The 20252-nt window shown below is 37.2% G+C and overlaps 1 protein-coding gene across 1 annotated transcript; it reads right to left on the minus strand.

Moving 5' to 3' along the window:
- Nucleotides 1–3415: 3415 nt before the first annotated feature.
- Nucleotides 3416–18982, minus strand: LOC126809484 (rhodopsin, G0-coupled). Its single transcript, XM_056099153.1, has 5 exons — nt 18976–18982; nt 13089–13382; nt 6634–6986; nt 5446–5687; nt 3416–3861 (listed from the first exon to the last, which is right to left on the minus strand). The coding sequence occupies exons 1-5, from the start codon at nt 18980–18982 to the stop codon at nt 3768–3770; spliced, it is 990 nt and encodes a 329-aa protein (XP_055955128.1). The 3' UTR covers nt 3416–3767.
- Between the last annotated feature and the right edge of the window lie 1270 nt (nt 18983–20252).

Raw genomic sequence — 20252 nt, forward strand, 5'->3', positions numbered from 1 at the left:
AACCGGGGTTTCGAAACCACGCCAGTTGACTCAATGACAAGCCTCCTGATACAGCGCGTGCGTGCTAACCATTCGGCCATCCAACCCCCAAAAGCAGAATGGACAAGACCGAAGAAATGATCATTGAAATCGAAAGAAATGTGATTCTTCTCTGTAAAATTTTATGTACAAATACAGTGCCAAGATCTCGTCTGTGTCTGTTTCCACCTGAGCCATGATAGCAAATGACAAAATTTATCTCTCACAGCTAGAAAAAGACAAGCCATCACGAAAGCCGTCGACGGTTTTCCGCGTTCGCGCCCTATTTGAACGGTGAAACTGCTCAAAAGTCGCCTTCGGGTTCGCGATGGACGCGTTCGAGTTCGTACTCTGTATAAACAGGGCTTTACCATAAAAACACAATCTATGGTGGTTTAATCCTGTGATGCTGAACTTGACAAATATGTGCATAATGCATGATGAAACTTACAATGTACGTTTATTACCGAAAGATCTCCGTTCCTTTCGATATTGGCGTATATAGGACCGTCACTTCCTGGATTATGGCCCCTGATTTTAGGAACCTTGGACCCGGTAGAAGTAACAGTTTTTATTTGATTGTAAAAAAACATTCAATTATAGCAGGTCAATGAACATTTAGAATATTTAGATGTTTCACCGTGCACGCCCCCCCCCTCCTTCCATCCCAAAATCAAAATGCTAGCTACCTACTATACTGTGATTAATTTGTTGATCAGAGAAAATGGGCGAAAATAGCTGACTAATTTGTCACCAGGGTCTTCGATAACAGTCTTTAATACTATTTAATACTGTTATATATCATTTTGAACACGCAAAGGAGAGAAATGAATTTGATTAACTCTCAGAGACAACAAAATTGATATATTCTATTTTGATCATATTCCTAAATTTTTGTCTTTGCACGGTTTGCTGAGAAGTCTTATGCGAAGACAGGTAATCACTAATAAAAATTACAGAAAATATCGGAAATAGAATAGCTTGACCAAATAAGGCGTTGTTTATTAGGTACATTAATTATTTTCTGGTTCGCTTAGCATGAATTTTCTGGTTCGCTAAGAAACAATTTCGCAGAAGAAATGGCGGTAAAACGACAGTGAGTTCTACAACCTCCGAGTGTTTTTAAAGATAATATAGTTGCGGCATTCTAAATATAGTTTGATCAAATAAATAAGCACGTGAAAAATTTGGTTGCAATGTAAATTAAAATAGGTTTTAAGACAGTGTCATTAGATGTAAAGATTGTGTATGGTAATGGCGATTGAAAAATGAAAATTCGTTGGTCATGGACGTTGTACGCTAGCTCTATCAATTATAGAATCCAGAAAAGACCAGGCGAATGTCGTTCTATTTTAAAAGGCCAATATCACTGTTTCTATCCTAAATTGTGTAATCATTTTTGTTCTGTTAGTGCGGGGCAGTGTGTTCTATATTCCATGGACATCCGATACTAATTCGCTAATGGGTACTATTGTATTGACTATTTCTCATTCAGGACGTCCACTAACAATCTGATTAAAATACAGATCTGTATTTCGTTTCGTTTTTTTAACACTCTCGATGGCCTCTACTACTAGTGTAGTAAAGACAACGTTGGTCTACAATAGTGCTGTATTACACAGCTGCATGGTATATAAACGAGTAAACAATACAAATTACAATACAAAAATAAACAACAAATAACATTGTAAAGCCAAGTAAAACGAAATTTTGAAACTATAAAAAAACGAAACTTAATAGGATCTGTGTTTCAGTCAGATTGGTCCACTCACTATTGAAAAGTGTCCGTTGTCACAACATAAATTAACTTCTTAAATATCAACTAAACATAGATGGGCGGTCGAAATGTTTGATTACGAAACGACGTGTTTGATTACAACCCGCAACAAAAACAACTTAGAATAGATTTAGAAAAAAACCACTATACTTCCTATAACAACAATACTATCTACTCATTTTCTTCAAAAAATTGACATCTTATCGACAAATACTGTGAAATTAGGTCCCAAGCTATGTATATAATTGAGTTAGTGAAGCAAACTACCTTCTATAACAATAACACAATAATTATATTCAGATTATGAAAAGATAAACATCCATTATGGGTAGATTGAACGAAGATACCTCCGAAATTATGACATTTTCAATATCACATCATTACAGGTTCACTTATATAAACAAATCACGATTCAACAGTAAAGGAAGCAACTATTTTTAGGCTACGTGAAATACAACTGATGAAGGATTAATATTGATAATTAGCTAACACAAAAATTTATTTCTACAGTAGATTCGTATAAGCTTGTATTTTACATATAAATCGACAGATATCGGTTACATTTGTAACAGAAAGGTAACCAACGTCGACACTTCAAATGAGAAGTGCCATTCTAGGGGTTGGGATGGCCCAGTGGTCTAGAGTGCCGCGCCATTCCAGAATTAATATGTATATATTATATCTATGAATAAACATATTTACAAGAAAAAACAAGAGCATCGCTACCGCTGCAATATACGTCCACATTCCTGCTTTGATTGATATGGTACTTTTTAAAACTAGAAATGGGCGTGGCTCTGCCCCTGGGGGTCGGGCATGCACCAAAAACAATAGGGATCTTCCTTGGGGTATAAGGAATAAGTATACCAAGTTTGAAGAAAATCCAGTAAGAATTGCGCCCTGTAGGCGACACAAAGACACACGAAAAGAAAATGGGAAATGGGCGTGGCTCTGCCCCTGGGGGTTGGGCATGTACCCCAAACGATAGGGATGTTCCTTAGGGTACAAAGAATGTGTATGCAAGATTATAAGTTAAGAAATGTGGCCTGTAGACGACAAACAAACAAATACTAGAAATGGGCGTGGCTCTGCCCCTGGGGGTCGGGCATGCACCAAAAACAATAGGGATCTTCCTTGGGGTATAAGGAATAAGTATACCAAGTTTGAAGAAAATCCAGTAAGAATTGCGCCCTGTAGGCGACACAAAGACACACGAAAAGAAAATGGGCGTGGCTCTGCCCCTGGGGGTTGGGCATGCACCCCAAACGATAGGGATGTTCCTTAGGGTACAAAGAATGTGTATGCAAAGTTTCAAGATTATTAGTTAAGAAATGTGGCCTGTAGACGACAAACAAACAAATACTAGAAATGGGCGTGGCTCTGCCCCGGGGGGTCGGGCATGCACCAAAAACAATAGGGATCTTCCTTGGGGTATAAGGAATAAGTATACCAAGTTTGAAGAAAATCCATGAAGAATTGCGCCCTGTAGGCGAACCACAGACACACACACACACACACACACACACACACACACATACATACATACATACACACACACACACACACAGACAGGGGCGACGGCATAATACGTTCACATTATGAATGTGGACGTATAAAAAGAGTGCCGCGCTTCGACCTCTAGCTGACAGGTCACCTCTGGCTTGCGGGTGTAGTTTTGATCCCTAGTGTGAGCGTATGTGGCTTGGAGATAGGGGCGCCTTCTCAACCTCGTGGGTTTACTCCGGGTACTTCGGTTTCCTCCCACAGGAAAGACCCTCTAAGGGCGCGTGCGCCAAGATAATAAAAATGAAAAATAAGACTTGTCTGCGATATCATCTTCGGTGGAAGCGGACGTTTAACATTAAGAACAACACAACATAATCTCGCAACTAACTCGGCCGAGATGAAATAGTTTTCTTTTTATAGGTTTAGTTGACGAAACACTCTTCTTAATTGTTGTTCAGTGAGGCTATTAAAACATAGAGGGGTCATCAATAACGCTTAGAGTACCTCTTCCAACATATACACCATCCTTAGTAACTTCGTCATACGCCTTTACCTTCTTGCTATAAATATAATGAATAAATTATGATTAGGCCTTTATCAAGAGAACATTTCAATCTGGAATATTAAAAAGATTACAATTTCGCATTTCACATATATCGAATATTGTAATCGTACCGGACAGTTGCCTTCTCGCATAAAAATGTGTGGTCTTTCTGAATTAGGGCTAGGATTTTGAGTTAATGGTTGTAGTTCTTGGCATCCCATGCTGAGCTATCTCTTGGAAAGATAGGTTGCCAAGCAACGAAACATACCCCCACAGCAGCTAAATCGTCTGAGCAGTACGGAAATTCGTTTTAATGATTTAAATAATCTATAAAAATTCCATACATATCGAATGATAACTTTTGTCAATAGACCATTCACATGGTTCTACCAAGTGAAACAGAGGCCATAACCCTAGAAGTAATTAATGGAAATTGTTCAATAGCCCTTTTTTATGGAGTGATCTAAAAATGCATATACATTTCATACAGATTAGATGAAAACTTTTGTCGATATAGCTTTCACAAGGTTGAACAAAGTTAAACAAGGGCCATAACTATAAAATTTGTTAACGGAAATTGCTGAAATTCCATAGCTTTCTTCGTTTTACTTTTTTGAATAATGCATGTAAATTTAATACAGAACGAATCATCACTTAAGTCGTCGTTAGAGCATTCACAAGGTTCAGCAAAGTGAAGCAAGGGTCATAACTCTAGAAGTTATAAACGGAAATTCAAAACGATTCTTCGTTTTACTAATTCAAATAATATATATGTAAATCCAATACAGATCGGATGATAGCTGTAGTCTTTCGAGCGTTCACAGGGTTCAACAAAGTGAAACATGGACCATAACTCTAGAAGTAATTAACGGAAATTGTTGAAATTAAATAGGGCTCTTCGTCTCACTGCTGTAAACAATATATGGTCCTTGTTTCACTTTGTTGAACCTTGTGAACGTTCGAAAGACTATATCTCAAACTGATCAGATAATAAATGTAATCTGTAGAGTTGCCACAAGAAATTGTGGACGACGGACCGACGGACGGACGTGTGGACCGACGGAGCCGACGGCAATATACGAACACGTTTCCATGTATGCGTACAGAAATGGACGTTTGGAATCAAGGGTGATGTGTTTGCAAGTATACACGTGTCTGGTCCAGCTGAGGGTCAACGACGGGTTCCCGAGGGCATGTGGATTTAGTAAGAAGCGTATGGCCCCCGCCACATGTGGGATTTGAGCATCATATCGCTACTATATCCGTATTAGAATTGAGTTACCCCAGTAGACGGCTGAGCAGAGTTCTTAAATACATTATAAGATTGCTGTTGTTTAGACGTGTTATAAAGCCATATGTGTCGTTTGATGTTTTACTGTTATATAAAACCTATTTAGAACAATACAGGTTAAAAGAAAACACAACGTAAAGGCATGTTGCAACGGAAAAGAATACCAATGGTGTAAGATCTATGTGCCGCTTGATTCCAAAAACGCCACAGATATTGTTGTGTAGTGTGTAATAAAGTACGGTTTGATAAAGGGAAATACAATACATAAATAATTCTAAGCCATGGAAGTTATTTTATTTCTCAACTTACGGCACAATTCCATTCTCCACCTTTCTGTAAAAACAGCAACAATACAGGTGACGACATACGTCCCGAAATTTAGCATTGGTAGCAAAGTAGATTATTGGGTTCATCAGACACCCAGCCTTACAAAACATCGTAGGTATGGTTGTCAAGGCGACGGGAATGTCAGGTAAAATGACGTAAAGCAAGCAGACTATGGCATATGGTGTCCATATAATTAAAAATGTCGCTACTAATGCAAAACACATCTGTAAAAAAGAGAGAATTAACTTTCAAACACAGAATGTCTTATAGGAACAAATCCAGATGTGGACAAAGAACTGCCGAACTTTTCATGTGTATTTTTTTTGTCTTGACACGTGAAAAATAATTTTGTTGAATTGTTTACAAAAACCGAATATAGTGATAAGATATTTCTGTGAACAGTATAATTGACTTGACTATAACAAAATACAAGAGCAGCAGTGGAAAAAAATAATCTTTATTGATATACGTCGTTTTGTACAGAAAAAAATGATTGAAAGGTGATGAAAAAATTGTTATATATTCGATTTTTTCTCTTTCCATACAGAAAAACGGTCTTGCAATTAATTCCGCTTTGGCTTGCCATAATAATTATATCGTTCAGGTCACGCACATGATCGACATGGGGCATGGTATTTTACAAATTGTTTCTATAAGATTTATGTTACACAAATTGTTTCTATAAGATTTATGTTACACAAATTGTTTCTATAAGATTTATGTTACACAAATTGTTTCTATAAAATTCATGATACTATGTACAAATTGTTTCCATAAAATTATATATTTTGTATACAATCAGAACACCTCTCTAATAATCAATTTTCTGTAATGTAGCAAATGTATGCATCATGTTTGAATCTATTTTGATATAAAACAAACATATCATGGTTTGGACCGTTTTTATTAGCTCCGTCGCTATACAACGAATTAAGACGCTTAACCCCAATTCATTTTTGGGTCATCGACTTTATATTACTAGTAAAGGTTCATTGTGCATCTCGTGATAATTAACGTTATATTTTATTATAAATTGCATGACTCTTTAATCTCTGTAATTAATACTACTACTTACAATGATCACCAATCAATCAATACAAGGGCAACACATCATCGACGGTAACGTCACGATTTACTAAAACAATCATAAATCAGAAACAGAATACTTACAATTGTCACTTGTTTATCTGTTGTCACTCTATGAACCCATAACACATCACTCATAGTTTGTAGATTTCTGTTACTGCTGTTTTCCCACAATTGTAATTTTTTAGTTGTTATAACTATTTTATAATAACACTTTCCAATTATAATGACATGAATTAAATAACAAACTACGATAGTGCATAGCAGATAGGTTATATTACTGTATGCTCTGTTGGCCCAATCTAAACTACACGATGTACCGAAAGGTTCCAAATGGTATCCACCCCATCCGAGCAATGGTAATCCAGTCCAAAATAAGGCATGCGACCATATTCCGACAATGACGTATTTGGTGTTAGCTAAACTGAGATATTTTTCTGAAATAAGAAGATATGCCTGATTATTATATGGAAGCCACTTACGGGCATTTTGTAACCGTCTCGTCACGCCACGAGAAATCAAGGGAGCGAGAAGTCATTGATAGTAAATGAAGAGTCAGATATAAATGAGCAATAAATTGTATACACTTTACATAATTATCTTATTCCATTTCATTGAACAGCACGGCAGCAAGGTATCCACACCAGCTTATCCGAAAGGAAAATTTGGATGTTGACCAAATTTGATATTTCGCAAAGAGGGAATAACAACTCTGGAACCGAAAGCCACAAAATGCGCAATATCAAAAGGATTTGTCCTCTAATTACCACAATACTTCAAGCGATAATTTCATATTTTCTAAGAAAGTCAAAACATAATTATTTCTATGTCTTTTGCTCAATAGGTTGTCAACTCACTATTATACGATCATAGGTATTATTCTCCCACTTAAAAGTCCTTGGACCTCGGAAATAATAACACAATTACCTCCCTTGTTTTTCTATCCCCGCCATGGAATAGCTATCTTCAAACGTTTGAATTTGAAGTTGAAAATGATATTTTTGCCAATTTCTCAACTGGCAATAGTGAATTATAGGATTATTTTTTAACAAGGTAGGGCTGTTTGTAGATACCATCTATTTTAAGGCTTTATTTTAATAAATTTTAAAAATATAACATAAAAATGTGAAATTGCAACTTTCACATCAAATCTACAGGGGTGTCATAACTTCGGATGAAACGGTCGCGGAGGCTAACTATCGACAGGGTTCGTCCTCCCGTGGCCACAATGCTGTACAACTAATTTGAAAAGAATTCATTAAAAAATGTAGCGTCTATCTCGTTCACAATGTTTTCGTCAAATGGGTGATAACTTCAGATGGAAAGATCGCGGAACGCTGACTATGGACATGACCCCAATGCTTCACACCAAATTTGAAAAGAATCTATTGCGGTAACATGTCTTTCGTCAAAGCCGGGTGGGGAGTGGGTGTAGCAGAATATCAGAGATGTCGATTGGGTTCGTCCTGTCATGACCTAATTGATTCCCTAACGTTTGAAAGGAATCAATTAAACTATAGCCTCTGTCGAGTTCACAAAGTTTTCGACATGCGGAGAATAACTCTGGTATAGAAGTACGCGGAACGCTGAATATCAATGGAGGCCGCCCTCAAATTTGAAAAGAATCCGTAGAAAACTGTAGCCTCTATCGCATGCACAAGGTTTTCGGCAATCCAGCGATGGGCAGAGAGGGATTTCAGGAATATGTCTTGGTATACGCGTTACATGCTTTCAACTATTTGTGTAAAGGGAGGTTTCTGTCCAATTTTCACTGAGCTATGAATATGAAATATTTTAACGGTTCTTAGAATCCCCATAACGATTGAATCATCGTGGAGCCGAAGTTCGAAAATGGCTACATAAATTTTCAGCTTGTTCATTTGAACAAATATAAATATGTACATGGCTCACAACCATCTTTATGTTTCGCAAAATCTAAGTGATGGACATGTGTTTAATCCGATTGAATTCAAGACCGGGGTTTATCTAGCGTTGATATTTTCAATTTGATTTCCTTATCAAATGTTATAATCAATCTAAGTACATATTTAGCGTGGGTTAAATGGTACGAAATTTTTTTTTCTTCAGGAAATTGAAGACAGGAACAGTTACTTTAATAAACAGTTTCATTCCCATCTATTTATGGTGCATGTTTATCTGTCAGTGTTAACAGGATACTATGGTGACTGATTGGTATCATGTCGTGATGTCGTGGTGTCCCCCTTCATAAGGCGACAACCCGACAACCCGACATCACGTCATTTTAACCCAACACCACGGCAACCCGTCATTTTAACCCAACACCACGGCAACCCGACATTTTAACCCGATAATACATTTTCACCCCACACCACGATATTAAAAAAATGTCGTAGTGTCGCATAAAAAAGTTGTATTGTCGTGTTAAAATGTCGTGATGTCGGGTTGGCGTTTTGTCGGGTTGCCGTGGTGTCGGGTTATCCGCCATACACTTTTAAAAATAAATGCAAAATTACAGTGAAAAATATGTAATTTCTTTAACATAACGCTGTAAAAATACCACTGCATGTTTTTATACTATAAATTTACTGTATTAGTGGGGAACATGGGATTGCTGTAAAAAAAATTGGTAAATTAACCATAAAAGTGTAGTTTTACAAGTTTGAACTGTATTTTGTTACATGTAACCTGTATTGATACAACTATGTTTGTTAACATACATGTATGTTGTATTTTAACTGTTTTTATGGGTAATTCTCTATTCAAACATGTTTAAATACGGGATTTGTGTACAATTTACAGGAAACGTGTAATTATTGTACATCTCTTTAGAACTTTAACATTGATAGACCTTTTAAGGCTTCATTACTTTTCGTCTATAGTCCACTTATGAGGGGGTGGGGGTCTCAGTGGCTAAGTGGGTGAGACGCTGGCTCGCTAGCCTGGAGGTCGAGTGTTGGACCAGTGATGCAGGCCGGACAAGGATAGCGGTCTAGTCGTTCAGATGGGACGAGAAACAGCGAGGTTCCGTGTATACATTGGCGTGCACGTAAAAGATCCGTATTAAACTGTAAAAAGTATATATATATACTATTCAAAAAAAGTAGGGGATATTTGATTTTTAAGTGTTATTAAAGTCACCTAATGAAACTGACGAAGAAACAAATGACAAAATGAAATGAAGTTCACATTCATCGATTTATTCCAAATGATCGTTAGACTAAGTAAGGCACAGACTGACCATTATACGGGTAAAATGATACCCGGGGTCAAACAGCAAAGCTACCACAGCATCACAACCAAGTCAGTAACGGGTAAATCCTCCTCTGTTTGCCAAACAAGCATTGATCCGACGTGGCATACTCCTAATGAGACGTCTAAGGTCATTTTGGTCCAGATTGTCTCATTCCTGTTGCAACGCAGCAGCAAGTTCTTGGACATTGGCAGGACGTTGTTGACGTTGACGTAACCTCTGTCCAAGCATGTCCCAGACATGCTCGATGGGGGAGAGATCGGGACTCAGTGCTGGCCAAGGTAATGTGGTGATGTTCTGTTGTTGGAGATAACCTGTAACGATCCTGGCCCTGTGACATCTTGCGTTGTCATCCTGGAAGATGAAACGGCGGCCATGACGTCGTGCGAACGGCACAACATGGACTGCCAAGATGTTGTCCCGGTAGTACTGGCCTGTAACACGCCCTGCAACAACATGTAAAGCCGTTCTTCCAGCAACAGTGATGCCTCCCCACACCATAACAGAACCACCCCCAAATCGATCATGTCTGATGACGTTAACGTCTTAGAAGCGCTCGTTTCGACGACGCCACACCCTCCTACGTCTGTCCAAAAAATCAACAGTGAACCTTGACTCATCTGAAAACATCACATTGCTCCAGCGTCGATTATCCCAGTGTTGACGATCCCTACACCAACGACGTCTTGCCTGAATGTGATGATCTCTCAAACAAGGGATCACGCGAGGACGTCGGGCGCGAAGGTGACCCCTATGCAGTCGATTCCGAATCGTCTGGCCACTCACTCTCACACCAGTGTCTGTTTGAAGACGAGCGCTGATCTGATTTGCTGTGATGACACGATTTCTCAAGGCCAAGGTACGGATAAATCGATCCTGGGCTTGAGTTGTCGCCCTTGGTCGACCTGAGCGTGGTCTGTCCTGTACAGATTGTGTATCACGGTATCTGGACCATAGCCTGCTTATGACAGACTGAGAAACATTCATCGTCCGCGCCACAACCGCCTGTGTTGTGCCGATCTGTAGCATGCCAAGGGCACGTAACCTTTCATTTTGGGTAAGCCGACGCATATCAAAATTTGTTTTCTGGTCACTAAAACAATTAAACTGATGTTTCCACCCTGGAATTCAATGCCACAATGACTGTAACATTCAAAGTCAGAGTCGTGCAAATCTTGGGTTGGACCCCCATGATGATCCCAAGCATCACCTTCATTCCATGCGGTAGCTATTGGTGCGTTTGGGCGTCACATGTAACTGGAAATGTTTCTTCTGTTAGGTTCTATAGTGACTTTTTTCGTAGTCATTTGCATATTTTAGTATTATGCCCCCAAAATCAAATATCCCCTACTTTTTTTGAATAGTATATATTTAGAGTTATAACTTTATAAGTATTCTTAAAATACAGTGTCCGATTTGGAATATCACATGGTTTGTTAACTTGAATGCATATGAATACAAGGCTTATGTAAGATTACATCAAACGTAATGTAGAAATACAACCATATTATGTCAGTTTACATTATGTGAACTGTATATTAACAGACATGCCATTATTTTTACAGCAAATTGTAAATTAACCGTAAAATGACTGGCAGAAATATTCCAGTAAAATCACTGTATTTTAACACTGACTTGTAAATGTACCACTAAATGGTAGATTTAGATTTACAAACACCACGTAAATTTACAGTGAGTGTAAAATAACTTTGAGGTAAATTTACAACCACAGTATAAATTTACAGTGAGTGTAAGATAACTTTGAGGTGCATTTACAACCACAGTGTAAATTTAGAGTGACAGGTAAATTTACCTCACTTTCTATTTACAAGCACAATTTAAATTTCCTTCGAAGTTATTTTACACTCTCTGTAAAATTACACGCTGTTTGTAAATCTTAATCTACGATTTAGATGTAAATTTACAAGTCAGTGACAGTCATTTTACTGGCAACTTTCTGCCAGTCAATTTACGGTAAAAACACACAAATATTATTTACAGTGATATTACTCTCTATACTATGATTATGTTCACTGATCCTGGGATTGGTCAAGAAAGTTCGCCGGAATTTTGCAGCGTGGGATGTCCGGTTGTCGCCTTATGAAAGGGGAAACCACGACATCACGACATAATACCAGAGACCTCTTCCTAAAGGCGTCTGGGGGCTTCTTAAAGATTTACATTTAGTTATAGTTAGACAGGAAAGAAAGTTCGGCATCCTTCCGGATCAAATACGACAATTAATTAGTTTGTTAATAACATACCTATGTATGTTTTCGCTAATGTAGAAGGCATTTTCTAGTAGTTCAAATCAAAATATCCGACGACGATCATCATTAGAAGCTATTCAACAACTGTATAAATATTCATATTTATAAACATTTTAATACTGCGTTGTTGTCTGTAAATTCACATCTGCTATCTGAATTAGTATCAGTGAAAACATTTTACCGCAAGTCAAACTAGACACAATGTGTCAGTGCAACTAACGTTGCAACAGAAGTCCTAATCGCCAGCAGTTTTGTGTAGAGCGAAAATATGACCAGTGTTTGTGATACATGTCAAGGAGCACAAACAGATTTTTGCTAAATTTTAAAAAAATTGTGCAATGCAAGGGGCAAAATAATATTCGTCTACTTGACTTTGAACATGCCAATGTGTAAACGGATGGCTATTGTCTCACCCGAAGGACTAGACACACTTTCCTTGTTAACTAAACAAGATGAGCACTGGGCTTGAAAAATCACAAAAGTTCTTCTCGGCTATAACGTCAGCAATAGACACTGTAGTCGAAGGCACAGTGACTTACCACTCGACCTCGCTAGTCCCTATTTTAATTTGAAAATTGTAATAAATCGTATTTAAACTCAATTATTACACGCGTGCGAGATTTCGTTTTAAAATGAGTCTATGTACAACCTTATTTTTTAATTTTATATAAAAAAAATAGTATTAAATATTCGCATTCATTAAATCCCATCACTATACGAATTTCCACGGGAGGATTTCCACACAAAGTGTAAAGAGAAACGAACTATTTCCTATATCTAGACTTACATTAAAAAAATAAATATGAAAATCGCCTGAAGATTTTATCAATTAGAAGATACTACTATATTCCCGTGTGTGTGCTTTATAACGTATCCAATTTCATTTTTAAAAAATCATACACATAATTACACAAATTAGGAAGAACAGTATGTCATATCTTTTTATATATTTTTAATAAACATATACACCCACAGATGATTCGTAGCGAGTAATTTAAAACTTTAATGCATCTTACATTATACTTTGATATACTTACGTTTACCGGAATCACACACCATAATGTATCTATAGACACTGACACACATCAGGGTATTCATACTTCCCATGGACAGGAAGAAACTAAAGAAACCGGTTACAGAACAAGCTAACTGCGAGAACATCCACCGACCATAAAACCCGGAGATGGTGGTGAGAGGATACCCAAAGAATGAAATACCCAAGTCAGCAATTGCCAAGTTGACAATCAACACGTTATGAGGCTTTGTCCGCAGTTTTCTTTCTCGTAATATAACTGCTAATACTAGTATGTTTCCAAATGTTGCACAGGTGGCTGAAAAGGTAAAAAAGGCAGTTTAAACAAGAACTCACATAGCTTTTAAAAAATGTAATTTTTTATTCGTATATAAATATTGAAATCCTCCTATGGGTTCCGGTTTCAATGATAAGTATAAAATGGTAAGTATAAAATGATAGTAGTTTCAGATGCGAGCCCAATTCTACATATCGTATTGGCAAAAAAATAATCTGTTAAAAACTGTTACCACTATCAATTTAACAATGTTCACGGTTAAGTATGGCTATGTGTGTGTGTGTGTGTGTGTGTGGGGGGGGGGGGGGGTTAATTCCGGAATGAACGCCGAAAATCTTCTGATTGGGTTTCGTACTGTCATTGTCATGAAACCCAATGCTGCACATCGGATTGACAAAAAATTCCTTAAAAACTATAGCCTTTATCGCATTGACAACTCCAAAAAATAATTTTACCTCAAAATTGTAATAACTGTAAGCTCTATCGCTTATTGATGGAACGATGGACATCAGCGACGAGTTAATACGCCGACACCGAAATGTGGGCGTATAAAAAAAAAAATGCCAGAAAAGAGAAACTATTACTAATTATGCATAGGTTTATTAGGCTGGAATGTCAAATGGAAGACCTCTAATCAATGTTAGTTGATTAGCACCAATATACTTGACCTAGTATATCGAACAGACATAATCAGACACTATAATAAGTCGATCGGTCATGCTGATCAATGATTAACACAGGGGTTAATGGTCATACATGTACAACCCCAGCAAGTTCTACATTATTGTCATACATACGTTCCCAGAACGTTCTACGTTATGGCTAATCATACGATCACAGAAAGTTCTACGTTATGGCTATTCAAACGATCACAGATAGTTGAATAGATCTACGTTTGGCTATTCAACCGATCACAGAAAGTTCACGTTATGGCTATTCAAACGACCACAGAAAGCTCTATATTATGGCTATTCATACAGTAACAGAAAGTTTTACGTTATGGCTATTCATACGACTGCAGGAAGTTCTACGTTATAGCTATTCATACGACCACAGAAAGTTCTACATTATGGCAATTCATACGGTCACAGAAAGTTTTACATGGCTAGTCATACGATCACAGACAGCTCTACATGGCTAGTCATACGATTACAGAAAGATCTACATTATGGCTAGTTATACGATCACAAACAATTTTACGATCATTGAAATTTGTGTATGGCTATTCATACGATCACAGAAAGTTCTACATTATGGTTAGTCATACGATAACAGAAAATTCTACATGGCTAGTCATAAGATCAAAGAAATTTGTATATGGCTAGTCATACGATCACAGAAAGTTATACAATATGATTAGTCATACGATCACAAAAAGTTCTACAATACAATATCTTAGCAAGATACCATTGTCTTTCCAGAGATAAAATCATCAGAACAATCACAATATGTTGGCATAATACCAAATTAATATTGCGGTATCTATCGCGCTATTGACCCCTATACGCTTCCATACACACCACATTAAAAATGTCGTAATGTCGCATAAAAATGTCGTATTGTCGGTTTTAAATGTTGTGATGTCGTGGTATCGGATTATCGGCCATATTCCTCTCAATACTATGTTTATGTTCCCCGGGATTTTGCAGCGCGGTTTCTCCATGTCGGTAGTGCAGGACAAAGGGCCTGGCAAAAAACAGTGTCTATAAGGACAAAAAAAAAACCCCAACCTCCTGTATACACATTGGCGTGCACATAAAAGAATCCTTCACAGTTGAAATTCGATGATGAAATGCCACGGTCCATTAGAAATTTCCATCATATCACTCTGCATAGCATATGCCTATATCTTCAATAGTCCGATTGGTTCGGAAAAGTGGGGAAATGAAATGAGGTTTAACGTTCAACTGTTCTGCTCCGTGAGCCACAGTGACTAAGTGAGTAAGACACTGGCTCGCTAACCTTGACGTCGCGGGTTCACCCCCGGTGTTGGCCGAGAAAGTCCATCAATATTTTAATGCGTGGTTTCCCTTTGTCGGGGGGGGGGGTGGCTGAATGGTTAGCGTGCGCGCGCTGTATCATAAAGTCTGTCATTGAGTCGACTGGTGTGGTTTCGAATCCCCGGTTGTACGTGGCAAGGAGTAGGGTCGCCTGTCCAACCTCGTGGGTTTTCTCCCACTGCTAAAGACGTTAAACCCCATTTCTCTCTCCCCTTTGTCAGGGGTGCAGGAAGGAAGGCCTGACAAGGACAGCTGTCTAATTGTTCGGATGGCACGAAAAACCGAGGTCCTGTGTATACATTGACGTGCACGTAAAAGATCCCTTGGCAATTGGAATTCGATATATGAGTAGGCCGTAGCGCCGCTGCCCGAGCAAAATGTCCCTCATACACACTGTATGGTGTAAGCCCGTCTTCATAAGCCCAGTCGGAGCAGAACAGTAGGACGTTAAACTCCAGTTCATTTCATTTCGTTCTGCTCCGACTGGGCTAATGAAGGCGGACATACCCTATACAGTGTAATATGAGGGAAATTTTACCCTGATAGCGGCGCTACGGCCTACTCAGCAGCCACCATAGTAAATACTTAGCATATGGCGTGTTTAATATTAAAGGACTGTCGGATGAAAATGTCGTATTGTCAGGTTAAAATGTCGCGATGTCGTGATGTCTGGTTGTTGTCTGTTGGATTAAAACGTCGTGATGTCGGGTTGTCGGCGTATGAAGGGCGACATCACAACATGATACAAATCAGCCACCATACCAAAACTATATAAGTAAATACTTTGCGCGTGGCGTGTCTAGTATTATAGGACTGTAGACCTTTAATACCAAGAAATTGGCAATTTTAAACAAAGATATTTTTTTTATAGACATTAGATATGAAGTGGGTTCAGATTTTACTTTAGTTTTTTTTCGGTGTGTTTTTTTTTTTGTTTTTTGTGTTGTTTTTTTTTTTGGTCTATTAATTATTTGAAAATGGTATAATACTTGAATCATATGGTAATGTATAAAATAGTAACAAAAAGTTTTGTTTACGGGGTTTTGAGGGTTTTAATTTAAATAAACGGATGGGCCGCATTGTTTATCTTGTTTTTGTGTGATGTATGATATACCCATGTATGTTATACTTTTATTACATATTTTATATATAAAACATCGAAAATTGTTATATTTTCATTAAATTATAAAGTGCTAATGTGATGTATGATATATCCATGTATGTTATATTTTTATTACATATTTTATATATAAAACATCGAAAATTGTTATATTTTCATTAAATTATAAAGTGCTAATGTGATGTATGATATATCCATGTATGTTATATTTTTATTAAATATTTTATATATAAAACATCGAAAATTGTTATATTTTCATTAAATTATAAAGTGCTAATGTGATGTATGATATATCCATGTATGTTATATTTTTATTAAATATATATAAAACATCGAAAAATAAAAAAAAAATTACATAAAATATTTGGTTTTTTTTCCCATCTAATTACCTATAACACCTAATCCTAATCCGCTTAATCCACTAATCCTAATTAGACCTTAATTGGATTAATCAAAAGTGGGCACAGTGAGGACACACCAATAGTATTATACTTACCAACAATAGATAAATAGATTCCAGTTGCTAGATACGCACCATCAGATAATTTACCATCCGTAGAATGAGAAGACGAGTTATATTCATCATAAACAAACGTTGATGTCATCATTAATTTCAACAATACTAAACAAATTCCGATTGTTTCCTAAATGTATTGTTCTAATGATACTTTGTTTTCCTGCACAATGATTAAACAACAAACTTATAGAAGCCAACCTGCTTAATTATCTAATCTAGTTATAGATTGCCAAAAAGTTTCCCAATATCCAGTTAACGGTTTATTTTCCCAAACAAATTAGGTAATCGAATCTTTTCAAACTCAGTTCAAGAGAAGTGCAGTATATTCAATTTAAAGCCCAGGAACCAAGTAATTCATTAAAATCACGTAATTTAAACCATGTACACAAAAACATGCCGATAGAAAAATCTGATAACGTTAATAGAACTCATTAAATCGGCGAGTTTCTACAAATAACGATTCTGGCGGTTTGTGTCGGAAAGCCAGAGTGGATTAATATAATTTATCAGCGTTACCTTCCTCTTACACTGACAACAACACGACACAAGACTACACGTCATTCTGTCTTCTTTATCGACTTAGAAGCAACCTCAGGTGATAATTTAAACTGGCACTACTGTGCCATAAAAATAAGACGACAAATAAAACTGATTTTTCAAAATCAACTCTGAACGGATCTAAAAGGGTTCGCTCAGACTTGATTGTAATATATCCGATCGTCATATGAGGGAATTTTTAAACTACAATATTGTGAAAATTGAATCTCTAAGCGGAAAAACTGTCCAAAAATTCGTTAACATTCGGCATCCTCTACAGACGTTATAAACGAGAATTTTGAGGGCATAATTGAGTGTTGATTAAGTCGTGAAAATTTTGATATTGTCCGAAAACTGCAATTGAAGATCAGTGGCTTTATTGACAAGATATGGAAGTGTCATATTCAAGGGTTTCTGCATGAAAAACTGCCACGAGAATATAACCAATATATATAAACCAACCCCTTCAAACGCTCCACTAGAATATAATGGAAAAAAACCTTAACACTTTAAATCAGGAAATAAACAGGAATTATTGTCTTTTTACACAATATGTATTTTTGAGACAAACATTGTACTTGTATCTTTCTTGAATGTGCAAAAGGAAGGCGGGGGGGGGGGGGGCTTTTCTGACACCCCGCTACGGAAGCCCATTAAGGTCAATCAAATAAAAAATAAATTCTGATTATCTTGTGCAAGATACGGGAAGCCCAAGAGTAACTTATTTTAAGGTCGCTACACCGATTTATCGCGAACAGCTAGGCCAACGCCGTACTTTATTTTATGTTACAGAATCGGCACATTCATATTATGCTCCAATAAATATTCGTTATTTTCATGCCTCCATTAAAATCATAAAGTTCATACTCTCATTAACTTCATACTCCCACCAACTTCATATTAATATCCATACTCCTAGCAGTGTTTCGTTTGATTATACCTAATCCCACTAAACACTGCTTTAACGAAAGCAAATTTCTGTTCCAAATTATGACTGGGCAATGGGTAACAACCAATAGCTAACTGCTTTACAAAAGCATTACGCTTTAAACAGAGCTCCAAATTGGACCAAATATGTTTACATAACGTTACGTCATGACTCACGATTTTATTATGGCCAATTAACCAGTGCATAGCAGAATATTGTAGAAAAACTAATTGCGTGACAAACGAGGCTATCAAATCGAAAACAATGTAAACAATACTGTTTTGAGAAGGGAATTCTCCCCGACAAGAGAACTGCAACCGGATGTTGATTTCTACATAAAGAAAGAAAAATAAAATGTCTCGGCTTCCAGATATAACCCAAGAGATTGTTCGTAGAATTCACAGATTTTCCTACGAAGAATTTTACTCTGTAGTCACCAGGGTTTTGTGTGAACGTGTGCGACAGTCCAGGAGCAATGTGGACATAGCAAGTTGCCACAACAACCATCCTACCCTTCATGATTAAAAATAGGTGCCGTGTGAACTAATTTGCATTCTGGCTTATTTTATGTTGTACGTCAAATGTTCTAATGCAAAAGTAAAATGTTGAAGGGTACAATACTTAGTGCGAGTATAAAGTGAGAAGATGCGAGAGTTAAATCACAAAATGTAGATGTCAATTTACACGATGCATTAGAGCTAATTATTTATGCATAGAACAAAAGAGTTTTGTATTTGTCGAAATTAGAAGATTTGTTACATTTGACTTGGCCCAATTTACACATAACATTCAACATTTGCAACATTGTAGGTGTAAAAGCACTAACAACATAGCACTAACTTTTGACTAAATGTTTGGTAGATTTTATGGGTGTAGGTTATGTTGATCGAGGTTACTCCTTTCACCGCTGTTAATAATACCAAATAGGTATAAACAGGTTTGCTTTGTCGATGCACAAAACCATCCTTTGTAGTACAATGTCACATGACACCATAGCACACAGACTTTCTTGGTGACAAAAGAGTATGATGTTAAACCCCAGTTCATTTCATTTTCAGATGGATTAAACATTCACTTATTCGCCGATGACACTCAGCTATATATCAGCTTTCATCCCGGCACACAGCAGGCATCCATGACAAACATCGAGCGCTGTTTAAAGGAAATCCACAACTGGATGACCTTCCACTTCCTTAAGCTTAATCCTGATAAAACAGAGGTGATGTTCGCAGGTACAAGACAGAAGTTCCAACAAATCAGACACTGCAACATAACAGTTGGTGGTGAAAAGATTGGGCCATCTGTTAAAGTAAAGAACATAGGAATAGTCTTAGATAAAAACCTGTCATTTCAACCTCAAGTATCTGCTGTATCATCATCTTCATTTTATAAAATACATCAACTAAGTAAAATCAAACAATATCTCTCTTTGGATAACCTCAAACTTCTTGTCCAGTCTCTTGTAATATCTAAACTTGACTATCATAATGCAGTATTATACGGAATTCCTGACCATCAAATCCAAAGGCTCCAATATGTTCAAAACGCTGCCGCAAGGCTCATCACTGGCACCAAGAAGCGAGACCACATCACTCCCGTTTTGCGTGAACTCCACTGGCTGCCAATCAGAGCCCGAATTGAATACAAAATTCTCCTGTTGACTTACACGGTTTAGCACCAGATTACATAAGAGAATTAATATCAAAGCCACATTATTGCCGGTCTCTCCGTTCAGAAGATAAAGACCTTCTTGTCATCCCAAAATCCAACCTTCAAATGAGTAGAAGAT

Source organism: Patella vulgata, chromosome 2, assembly GCF_932274485.2.
Source record: "Patella vulgata chromosome 2, xgPatVulg1.2, whole genome shotgun sequence".
Lineage (NCBI taxonomy): Eukaryota > Metazoa > Mollusca > Gastropoda > Patellidae > Patella > Patella vulgata.

Excerpts from the sequence above, each read along its gene's own strand:
- LOC126809484 (XM_056099153.1), bottom strand. Across the intron at positions 6,987-13,088 it reads GGTGTGTGATTCCGGTAAAC|AAAAATATCTCAGTTTAGCT; the intron begins GTAAGTATATCA and ends TTCTTATTTCAG. Across the intron at positions 5,688-6,633 it reads CAGATAAACAAGTGACAATT|ATGTGTTTTGCATTAGTAGC; the intron begins GTAAGTATTCTG and ends TCTTTTTTACAG.